At 42.3% G+C, this 12,304-nt stretch overlaps 2 protein-coding genes across 2 annotated transcripts; both read right to left on the bottom strand.

Annotated features, from left to right (window-relative positions):
- Positions 1-1,422: 1,422 nt before the first annotated feature.
- Positions 1,423-2,418, bottom strand: LOC113428127 (olfactory receptor 5V1-like). The gene has a single exon (XM_026690684.2). It carries the CDS (start codon positions 2,401-2,403, stop codon positions 1,423-1,425), a length of 981 nt encoding a protein of 326 aa, XP_026546469.2. The 5' UTR covers positions 2,404-2,418.
- Positions 2,419-10,132: 7,714 nt separating this feature from the next.
- Positions 10,133-11,068, bottom strand: LOC113428179 (olfactory receptor 5V1-like). Its single transcript, XM_026690738.2, has one exon. It carries the CDS (start codon positions 11,066-11,068, stop codon positions 10,133-10,135), a length of 936 nt encoding a protein of 311 aa, XP_026546523.1.
- Between the last annotated feature and the right edge of the window lie 1,236 nt (positions 11,069-12,304).

Genomic DNA, 12,304 nt, shown 5'->3' on the forward strand with positions numbered 1-12,304 from the left:
AAGTCCAGAAATATTTCACAAGAAGAGTTCTCCACTCCTCTACTCGTTGTAGAATACCTTATGCCACCAGACTTGAAATTCTAGAACTAGAAAACCTTGAATTACGCCGTCTTCGGTCTGACTTAAGCATGGTATATAAAATCATACATTGCAATGTCCTACCTGTCAATGAATACTTCAGCTTCAACCATAACAACACAAGAGCACACAATAGATACAAACTCAAAGTAAACCGCACCAAACTTGATTGCAGGAAATACGACTTCAGCAATAGAGTGGTCAATGTCTGGAATACTCTACCCGACTCTGTAGTTTCTTCCCCAAACCCCAAAAACTTTAACCTTAGACTGTCTACTATTGACCTCACCCCTTTCCTAAGAGGCCTGTAGGGGCGTGCATAAGCGCACCAACGTGCCTACCGTCCCTGTCCTATTGTTTCTCTTATTCTTTTATTTTTCTTATATGTACCCATTTCATGTATTCACAACTATGTATACATTTATACTTATTATCTTGTAAACAATTGGCAAATCAAATAAATAAATAAAAATAAATAAATAAGCCTTAGTAAGACCACGCCTAAAGTACTGCATCCAGTTTTGTTCACCACATTATAAAAAGATGTTGAGACTCTGGAAAAAGTACAGAGAAGAGCAACCAGGTTGATTAGGGGACTGGAGGCTAAAACATACAACGAACGGTTGCAGGAACTGGGATTGGCTAGAATTACAAATAATTCAGCAACATTAATGTCCAAAACAACACCAGATATGAATTTAAGGATACCCTGATCTTAACTAATTTAATTAGTTCTGATTAGTTTAAAGAATGTAATTTTGGAATTCTCTAAGATAACATGTGAAATTTCAATTCCGTATTCTGTGGTTTTTCATTTCTGGAAGACAAGTGGAAAGAATACTTGACAATCGATAAAGACAATTTTAATGTTCATATAACTGAAGAAGTCAAGCACTAGATACGTGTAGAACTTGTTTAAGAAAAACCGGATACCAATGCATAAAATATATGTGTATAACTTTTCAATGTACTATACATTTTTTATCTTCTGCTGTTTTAACTATCCTAAGGTTGAAAAGGCTATTTGGGGATGAATAGGTTACCCTGATCTTATTTATTTTGAATTTGCATTCTGATCCCTCATATACCCATCTGAATCTTTATCTAATGCAGGTTCACCCTTGTTGTCCAGCTTTTCATCAGACACATTTTTCTCTGATCTCTGTTCTCCACGGTCATATTTAGTGCCTTCACTTTCCAGTGGAACTGAAATCGGGTCAGGTGAGGAGAAGCAGTCGGTATTCAACACCTGTTCTGCAGTCATCCGATTATCATAGCACAGGAGTTGTGAAAGCAGAGATTTAACTTTATCATCCATGGCATAAATTTCATTTTTCTTACGGCTCAGAAACACACGAAATTCAACAAAACACGCAGCCCTAAATGAGGGCTAGATGACCTTTGGCAGCCAAGGATTTTCTTCATGGCCCCCTTCACCTCCTTGTTGCGAAGGCTGTAGATCAAAGGGTTCAGCAGGGGGTTGATGATACAAAACATGGTGGAGATCAAGGTGTCCACTTGTAGAGAGTAGCCAGCACTGGGCTGGTTGTAGTTCACAAAGGCATTTCCAAGGCACACAATCACAACAGCGATGTGTGAGGCGCAAGTAGAGAAGGCTTTGCGTCTACCAGTGTTGGAACGAATCCGCAAAATGCAGCCCAAAATATAGAAATAGGACAGGATGATGAAGAGGACAGGGACAAGGCCCACAAAGAGGCTGGTGATGTGATTGGTCAATTCGTTGACCCAAGTATCACTGCAGGAAATTTTTAGGAATGGAGGGACATCACAAAAGATGTGAGGAATGTTGTTGTTTCCACAAAAGTCCAACCTGGAGGCCAGAGCAACGTGGATGGCTGAGTCCAGGAAGCCCCAGAGCCAGATGACCACAGACAACAGGACACACAACTTGTTCCTCATCAGGTGGGCATAGTGCAAAGGCTGGCAGATGGCGGCGTAGCGGTCATAGGCCATGAGGGCCAACAGTGCTGGCTCACATCCTGCAAAGCCAATCAGGAAGAAGGCTTGTGCCAGGCATTGGTCATAAGAAATGGTGTAGCGCTGGTGTAAGAGGTTCACCAGGATCTTTGGTACCACCACAGAAGAAAGGCAAATATCCAAGCAGGAGAGCTGGCTGAGGAAGAAGTACATGGGGGTGTGGAGACGGGCATCCAGGAGAACAAGAATTATGATCATGAAGTTGCCCAGCAGGGTGACCAAATAGGCAGCAAGGAACACCAAGAAAAAATGGATGTGGTGTCTCTGGAATATGGAGAATGCCAGAAAGATAAATTCTGTCTCCTGCGTTTGGTTGTGGGAATCCATCAGGAAGAAAATGGACAGCTGGGAAGAAAGAAATGGGCATGTGAAGAAATTAGAATTACCTATAGGGTGAGATGAATTAGATTGCTGAGCTAGGGGAGAAGAACTTATTTCTTCTCGTGGATTCTTGGGCTTTGACCTGCTGAAAAGCTCTGTGGAACATTCCTTCCAAGTTCTGCATCAGGACCACATTCCATAAAGAGGACAAGTGACAAGTTATCATGGTTAAGATGACACAGTATGGAGGTTAGATGGTCTGTGGAGGAAGTAGCAGTCTTTCAATCCTGCCTTCTCTAAAATTTGTGTCCTGAAGATGACATTATGACTCTCTAAGCTGGACCAGAACATCTCTATTTTAATCCCTCAGGAAGTCACCAGCCTACAGATAAACAAGATAATGGGGTAAATGTTAGGAATATAGTTCACCTAACAGGTATTTGGGTTAGAAATATATAAACCAGGATAGACATTTTAAAACTGTCTCTTTAAGAGCATGCTAAAAACTGCAATTGGGTGTGGTTACTCAAATGGCCATAAGATGGAGCCAGAAACCTGGGTTGTTTAGCCTTAGTCTCAGAAGAGAGTGTGAGTCAGTCTCTCTGTTTCCTTCTGTTGGAAAGTATTGCTGTTCCTCCATTTCTTCTAATTGACTGATATTACTGGAATTTGATGTAAGTCTGATACTGAACTGTTTTTGACACTGGACTTTGTTACTGGATTATCCCTGGATTGAAAACTGACTGATCTTACCTGTGAATGACTTTGGACTGCCTATTCTGAAGTTTGCTTTAAACCTTTCTGGAAGTCAAAACCTACATTTACTGTACAGTGTCTCTGTGTGCTGTGTATGTGTATTATTCAAACACTACTCTCTATACGTCTCCCTGTATGCGCTCATTCTCCTAACGGGGAATTACCTCAACAGTATCTGTATTTTCCAGTGGGTGCTACTCCTTCCCCTGGCAACATCTTCTTCCAAAGACCACCAACCATTCATGGAGAAGGTTGTGAAGAAGCTCCAAGTTCAGGATGTGTGTATCTAGTTTTGGTTGTCATGATCTAGATAGATAGATAGATAGATAGATAGATTATTAGAGGACTGATGTATGATGTGGTGGCAACTTGGTGAGAAGGACTAGAGGTGACATGATAGCAGTGTTCCAATATTTGAGTGGCTCCTACAGAGACAAGGAGGTCAATCAACTCTCCAAAGCCCCAGAAGGCAAGAGAAGAAACAATGGATGGAAACTAACCAAGGAGAGAAGCAACCTGGAACCAAGGAGGAATTTTCCAACAGTGAGAACAATTAACCAATAGAACAACTCCAGAAGTTGTGGGTGCTCCATCACTGGAAGTTTGCAAGAAGAGATCGCACAGACTTTTGTCCAGAATCATATAGGGTTTCCTATTTGAGCAGGGTGTTGGACTAGAAGTTCTCCAAGATCCCTTCCAACTGTGTTATTCTCTATTCTGTAGACACTCCAACGAAATTTCTTCATCAAATTTCTTTGTTACAGTAGGAACTGTTGTAAAAAGAGTGTGCTAGGAATCTAATTTACTCCCTAGAAGTTCAATCTTGTCTAATTAGTATCTGCTCTCTCTTCTCACTCTATATCTATCTTATTCTAAGCATTTATACTACAATGCCAAAAGGTGTTGGAAGGGAATTATCATTTTTGGATTTTTTTATTATAAGTGTGCATAAACACTAGAAATTTCTTCTGAACCTGCAGTTTTAGGTTAAAAAAAAAGTAGGAAAACACACCAGGATAAGTTTCTGGAACCCAGGTTTGATCTAGGACATACTGTCAAGATAATGAAGAGTTGTAATAGTAGCATTTATAAGATTTGGGCATGTTTAAGCCTAAAGAAAAGAAGGCTAAGCAGAAACATGATAGTAATCTTTCAATTCATGAAGGGCTGAGCCAGGGTGGGGAGGTCTTCTCCAGATGAAGAAAGGCCCACCTATTCTCCAAAGAGTCAGAAAGCAGGACAAGAAGCAACGGATGGAAACTAATCAAGGAGAGAAGCAACCTGGAATTAAGGAGAGACTTCCTAACAGGGAGGATAATTAACCAGGGGAACAGCTTGCCTCTGGAAGTTGTGAATGGAGGTTTTTAAGAAGAGATTGGACAGTCATTTGTCTGGAATGGTATAAGGTATCCTGCTTGAGCAAGGAGTTAGACTAGAAGACCTCCATGGTCCCTTCCAACTCTGTTATTCTGTTAAGTATAAGAACATCTAAAGCAGGGGTCTCCAACCTTAGCAACTTTAAGACTTGTGGACTTCAACTCCCAGAATTCCCCAGCCAGCTATTCTGGGAGTTCAAGTCCACAAATCTTAAAGTTGTCAAGGTTGGAGAGCCCTGATCTAAAGGTAAGAGAAGAACCAAAAGGGAGAAGGTTAAAAGAGAGAGATCCAAACTCAAAATAAGGAGAAATTTCCTCTTCTTCCCACCTGACCTGAGAGCTATGAAGCAGTGGAACAGCTGTCTCCTGGAGTTGTGGAAACTATCTCTGGAAGTTTTCCAGCAAATGTTGGACAGTCCTTTGTCTGGGATGGTCTGAAGATTTCTGATTTGGACAGGGGGTTGGATTAGAAGACCACCCCTTCCAACCCTTCGATTCTATGATTTTTGAAGGTAGATTTTTTTTTTGGTCAAAATCTTTATTTGAAGCAAGTCATAGTCCTAGGAAGACACATAAGGCTGGGCTGTCAGTGGTTATAGCTGTCTCTCTTAGCAAGTGAAAATATTTTTTCAAGGCACCCAAAGGACAGACAAGGAATAATGGGTGGAAACTGTTCGAGGAGAGATTCAACCTGGAAATAAAGAGGAATTTCCTGACAGTGAGAACAATCAATCACTGGAACAGAAGTTGCCTTCAGAAGTTGTAGGGGCTTCATCCCTGGAAGCTTTCAAGGAGAGACTGGGCTGCCCTCTGTCAGAATGGTGTAGGGTCTCCTGCTTAGGCGGGGGTTGGACCAGATGACCTACAAGGTCCCTTCCAACTCTGTTAATCTGTAATCTGTAAAATGATATCAGATCTTCAAGCCAACTTTAGAAAAAGACAAAGAACATGAGACATTATTTGTCATTTCTGAGCTCCCCTAAACAGAAATTCTGAGAAGGAATTTGGGGACCCTAAATGTCAATCTCTCCTTGCCACGTCTCCCCAAAAGAGGATCATAAAGCAGCTCACCTTTGGTGGTTATCCCAGCTGGAGAAGACCAGCTGGGGCTGAAATAGGGTCATGTTCTCCCCATCTTCTCCCACTGTTGGATACAAGGAGATGAGAGCTGGCTCAGCCAAATGCCTGGCCCCAGAGCAGGAAGGGAGATCTTTAGAAGATCTTTATCCTTACAAGAGAAGCAAGCCACTTGGTTGCCTGCATGAACCATGGTAGATGGTGGGGCTTGTGGGGAAACGTACCTTGGGGTGTAGGCCCTAGGGATATTCCTGTCCTGGATCCTGCAGGGAATACAACCAGGAGGAGGTCCTCTGGGGCCAAACTCTTCTGTTTAGGACTTGCTTGCAGACAAGGGAAGCCAGACAGGGAAGTTTAATTGTGTAGAGCGAGGGGTGAAAAGGAAGGGAGCAAAGTACAGTAATTTTTCAGATTTGAAAAATTCATGCCCAATGAAGAGCAAATATTTGAGTTCAGTTCCTCTACATCCATCCTGGCCAACAGATGTCAGCACCCAGCATATCTAAAAGGCAGGGTGAATGGGAGCTGACAGGTACTTCTTTTTTTAATATTTTTTTTGACAACAAACATAAACAAACATAAACCAACAGATAAAACCATCTTTCCATTGTACAGTGTGTTGGTTGGTGCATATCTTTTGTGTACAATATCAACAGTCAATTATAGATTCACATCATTCTTTTCGAGCAAATCTCAACTATTACATGACCTAATATGTGATATCATTCATTCCATTATAATCAATTATAACATATCATTATATTATCTTATCTTTACTATTATGTTATATTTATATGATAATATATTTTATTTCCCTATTTTCTTGTCTAGCCATTGGTAAAATAAATCCCAAATTTTGTCATATTCTTTATCTTCTTGCTCTCTAATTGCTAATGTCAATTTACTCATTTCTGCACATTCCATTATGTCCTTAATCACCTCCTCATCTATTGGAATTTTTTCACTTTTCCAATTTTTGGCAAATACAATTCTAGCTGCTGTTAACACATTTATAATTAAATATGACAATTCTCTATTATATCCTTCAGGTAAGATGCCCAATAAAAAAAAAATCTGGTTACAAGTCTATATGCTGTTTTGTCATTTTTTCCAACCACGTATGGATTTTAGTCCAGTATCTCTTGGCTTCCACACACATCTACCACATGTGATATGATCGAGGTATCTGATGACACTTCCAGCATTTCTCCGATTTGTTCTTGAACATCCTTGCTATTCTTGCTGGGGGTAAATGCCACCCTGACAGATACTTCTTGAATATTTGATGTCCCATCCTGGACAGAGGGAGTCTAGGACAACTTGCTATGGACAATTTGCCATGGCCAACTCTCCACAGTGAACTTACCATGGGTCAAAAGTTACATAATAGCGAAGAAATGTTGGAATAGAATCATTAAACAAAAATGCAAAAGGAAGGACAAAATGAAGTGAACAAAAATTTAAATAATTGTTTATTTATTTTAAATAATTAAATAATATTGTCCCACAGTGAGTTGTCCCATGGTGAGTTGATTGCAGTGAGTTGTTCCATGGCAAATTGGCCATGGCAAGTTGGCCATGATGAATTGGCAGCGGTGAGTTAACCACAGCAAATGGGCCATGGTGAGTTGTCCCATTCTGCCTGAGCAGGTCTCCCACCCATGTTCTGCTTTTCTCTCTGTCTTGCAGCCCCAAAGGGTTGGGTGAAGGTTGGTGTTTCCATTGCTTGTTATGGATGGAGTTGGGTCCTTCTTAGGTTCTGCAGCCTTGTAGAGATGTGCAATTGTGTAAGTGGCTCCTCCTTTCGCATTCTTTTCACTTGATCAATACAATGTCTCTCCTGCCAAGGTCTCTCTTAGGTCCAGTTGCTTATTTCTTTTGCTTCCAAATGAGAGAAAAACCTGGCATCTGTGGGGTATTGCCTGCCCCCAGCAGCCTTTGAACCCATGAGAACTTACACATCATCAAACAGATCTTTTCTGAAAACGTTACGAGAATCTAAAGAAAATGGGGGTTTGGGTTGCCAGATTGGGAGATCTATTAACAGGCCTCTGCATTTACTTGGGTGAGAGAATGGATAAACCTGAGGCATAGAAGGTTAATATTGCCGGAGGGACATGGTCTTCAATTGGGATCAGAGGTTCTTGTGGTTCGCCGGCAGCCGGTGTGGATGGCAAAGGTATCAGACAGTGGGGAAGAACAGGGACCAGTCTGGGAGTCTGGAGAGGACTCAGACGAGGGTCCTGCGTCCGATGCAGAGATGGGGCCAGGACCATCTGGGAGTGGAGTGCTGCCTTCAGAGCCTCCAGAATCTGGCAGCAGTGAGGCAGAGGAGCAAGGGGAGCCTGTTCCCAGTGTGCGTGTGTGCAGAGCTGCTAGAAGGCGAGAGCAGCTGAAGCAGAAGGGGCGACTCGGGAGTCGGGAGTAAGGCTGGGAGGTGATTGCCCCTCCCATCAGGGATAAAAGTCAGTTCTCAATGACGAAGACCTTTGCAGGAAGCAAAGCAGTTCAGTAATCTCCGAGTCCTCCTTGAAGCTCTGTACTCTGGTCAGTTTTTTTCTAGGTTCTTGGTTTGGTTGATGTTAGCCTTAATTGGACTTCTGTTTCTTGGCAGCATTCCACAGCACTGAAAAATATGCTCTTATCTGGAGGAACTTTGCCTAATGAGTTTTGGCTGGGAACGCAAGTAATTCCCAGCGTCACATTAAAAAGGTTTTACTTTTAAATTCAGTTTGTGTTTTATTAAGTTCAACGAAGCCTGGGTCAGAACAGAGGTGGTATTCAGCCAGTTCGGACTGGTTCTGGCATACCAATAGCGGAAATTTTGACTAGTTCGGAGAACTGGCAAATGCCACCTCTGACTGGCCCCGCCCACCCACCCTTGGCCTTTCCTGTCCTATATTCCCTTGTTTTTTTAGCTTAGCTGATTTGCAGAGCAGAATCCCATGCCTCAGCTGAGCTATAAAACAGCTCACCTAGTGCTGACACAGAGGGAGGTTTTCGAGGGCTCCACGCATGAAGCACACTCCCATGATAGAACCAGTAGGAAAAAAATTTGGAAACCCACCACTAATGGCATGCTTTTCTGTGGTACGAGGGAAAAATAAAATACACAGATGTTTTCAAAGACACTATGTCAGAAACACTTTACTCCTAATATGGGAAAAAGTCAAGCAAAAAATTAAATGAAAATACCAGTCTGGAAGCACTTACACATCCAAATGGTATTAATTTGGGGAAAAAATGTAACATATAAAGACAAGCAAGTCTTTTCATTTAGAAAACAGGATTTTGTCTTAGGCTTATGATTAAAAACTCAGTGGTGCCTAAGAGAGCTATTAACCTACTAGGAGATCGATCAAGTTCTCAGGGATTTCTTTTCCCTCTTTTAAAATAACCCCTCTTAAAATAATAGTCTTTCAAAACTACATTTGATTTCTATACCTATTAATTAGACCACTGATATCAAAATTAAAATTTTCTTCAAAACACACACACTTAAAAAAAACTTTTCTAGGGTGTTTTTCCAATGGTGCACTATTATAACATTTTTTTTATCTTCGTTAAAACCTATTAGTCTATGCATGGTGTGAGCTGAGATATAACAAGGTTTCAGCTTTAAAATGTGAAGCAGTCTTCTCACACGTAGTTATAAAACTTTCTACCTCACCAATAGTTAACGACAGGGTGTGTGATTCTACTGGTTCAGACCGGTTCTATAGAACTGGTTGTTATTATTCTGCGCAGTTCGGAGAACCAGTAAATCGTGGCCCTGGCTGGCTCTGCTCTGCCCCTCTCCGCCCGCCCCTCCCTGCCCAGTCAGTCCTTATCGCACATGCGCAACATCACATGCATGCCCGACATCGCTGTGTTCTTCCCTGCCTAGTCACCAAGGTATTTCTTTTTCCCCTCCTGATGATCAGCTGTTCCTATGCTCAGCTGGGCTGAGATTCCCCTCCCTGTCTTACTGCTATGCAGTAAAGCCTCCGGAGGCTTCCCTGAGGTCCAGAAGGCTCAAAAATTGGGGGGTATGCTGCAAAAAGGAAGAAGAAGCCACACCCACCCAGTCACATAGCCACACCCACATAGCCATGCTCACCCAGCCACACCCACAAACCAGCTCACTCCGTTACACAGCACTAGGGATTCAAGCCACCAAACGGCCGACCTGAGCCACTGATCCACCACGTCCCTGTGTAACTAAGTAGTTACAGCATAGCAAGGCTAGAATTAAAAGTTTGTGCGTGAAGGTCCTCCAGTTAACTTTCTTTTTCCTATCCCCCCGTTATCTCTTTATTCTCCAGTTACATTCAAAGAATGCGCTAGGGATTGGAACCACCAAACTGCCGACCTTTCTGATTGACAAGCTCAGTGTCTTAGCCATTGAGCCACCGCGTCCCTCTAATGTGCCAATATGACAACTCTAATAAAATGGTACTTTGAGGAATTGTTTGTCTCGGAGTTTATTGGTTTGGAGTTGGTGAGTTGGAATGCTGACATGGTCTTTAGAACTTCCAAGAAGAATCCTATATTCTCCTGTGTCTTTCCAGGACCTTCCGAAGAGCACCCTTCACCTCCTTGTTGCGTAGGCTGTAGATCAAGGGGTTCATCATGGGGGTGACAATGCAATATATTGTGGAAATCAGGGTGTCGATCTCCAGGGAGTAGCCAGCACTGGGCTGGTTGTAGTTTAGCAACCCATTCCCGAAATAAAGGATGACCACCAGCAGGTGAGAAGAGCAGGTGGAAAACGCTTTCTGTCTACCTGAGTTGGAACGGATACGCAGGATGGAGGCAAGGATGTAGAAGTAGGAGATGACTACCCAAAAGAAAGGGGCCATTCCTGCAAATATGGTGGCTATGTGTGTGGTCATCTGGCTCATGTGTACATTACCACAGGCAGTCTTCAGCAGTGGTGGGAGGTCACAGAAGATGTGGTGGATCTGATTATCTCCACAGAAGTGTAACTTGGAAGCCAAGGCTGTGTGAACTGCTGAATCCAGGAAGCCCCAGATCCAGATCATTACAGCTGCTGTCACACAAACGTTTGAACTCATGAGGTGTGAGTAGTGCAAAGGCTGACAGATGGCAGCATAGCGGTCATAAGCCATGATGGCCAGCAACCAGCATTCTGAGCCAGAGAAGGCCATCAGAAAGAACATCTGAGCAAAGCAATGGTTGTAGGAAATGGTGTGCCTTTGCAGAAGGAGGTTTGCTAGGATCTTGGGGACGGTGACCGTTGAGTAGCAGACATCCAAGCAGGATAAGTGGCTGAGGAAGAAATACATGGGACTGTGAAGGTGGGAGTCCACCAGGATGAGAGTGATGATCATGAAGTTACCCAGAATGGTGACCAAATAGATGGTGAGGAACAGCAGGGCGAGATAGACCTGGCCGTGTGTGATGTTGGAGAAACCTAGAAAAACAAACTCAGTAACAAGAGTGTGGTTGCTGAAATCCATGGGAATGCAGGGATTTTGTGTCACAAAGATCTTAAGGATGACACCAAATGAGATTTCTTTTTCCTTTTTTCTATATAAATGCCTCCGCACAATATTAGATCTGGAATCTTCAGGTTTTGTAAGAAAATACAAATGCTGAGATGTCCACCTCTATTACTTTTGCTTCTGTCAGTTAAACGCTTTCCACTTTCAGAGCAGCTGCTGGGATGTTTCAGAGTCCAGCTCATGCCAAAACCAGAGACATGAATGTCTTTCTCACAGCTTTGGAAATGATCCGTCTTTTGATAAAAGCCCATGAGTCGAAGCAGTGTGACCTAGCAAGGAGAAAGAAATGGAAGGGGGAGCATTAAAACAATCTAACGATCATTGATTAGGAAGCATGTTAAGATCTACCTCATGACCACATTAAGAACGAAGAAGCAGTGGAGAACTTTGTTGTTGAAATCCCTATTCTCCATTTAACATGTTTATTTTCCAAAGCACCTGAAGGCCAGACAAGGGATAATGGATGGAAACTGATCTAGGAGAGATTCAACCTGGAAATAAGGAGAAACTTTCTGACAGTGAGAACAATCAACCCAGGGAACAGAAGTTGTGGGAACTTCATCCCTGGAGGCTTTCAAGAAGAGACTGGACTGCCATCGGTCAGAAATGGTGTAGGGTCTCCTGCCTGGGCAGGGGTTGGACTAGATGACCTACAACGTCCCTTCCAACACTGTTAATCTAATCTATAAGTTAAAATACAAAAGTGAATAAGAAAACGTTGGAGAGGAAGCGGGAGGAAGAGAAGTGAGGAAGAGTAGGGAAAAAGAAAAAGAAACATTGATTTCCGACTCTCTCTGTTGCAGTAAAATAAAGGATTAACATCAAATCACAACTTGTTTTTTTCATAATGTGAACAAACCACTTCTATAAAGATCTATCAATCTATTAAGTAAATCCCAAGATCAAAGTTTCATTCTTTTCCACTTCAAGCACAAAGATCAGAAGAAGTTTCCATGTGGAAACAAAAATACTTCCAGTCTTTTCTTTGATCAAAATCAACAATTTTGCCATTTCAGCCAAACTCCATCACCATTTTTTCATGATAGGAACAGAAGTGTCCTTCCAACAAATGGTCAAAATTGGGAGCGTCCTATCAAATTCTGTACCTGTCAATAGTGGTGTTCCCCAAGGCAGTGTTCTAGGACCAACTCTCTTCATACTCTACATAAACGACCTCTGTGATCATATTAA

The sequence above is a fragment of the Notechis scutatus genome, chromosome 6 (genome assembly GCF_049901735.1).
Source record: "Notechis scutatus isolate UNSWTSFEM ecotype Mainland chromosome 6, rNotScu1.2, whole genome shotgun sequence".
Classification (NCBI taxonomy): domain Eukaryota; kingdom Metazoa; phylum Chordata; class Lepidosauria; order Squamata; family Elapidae; genus Notechis; species Notechis scutatus.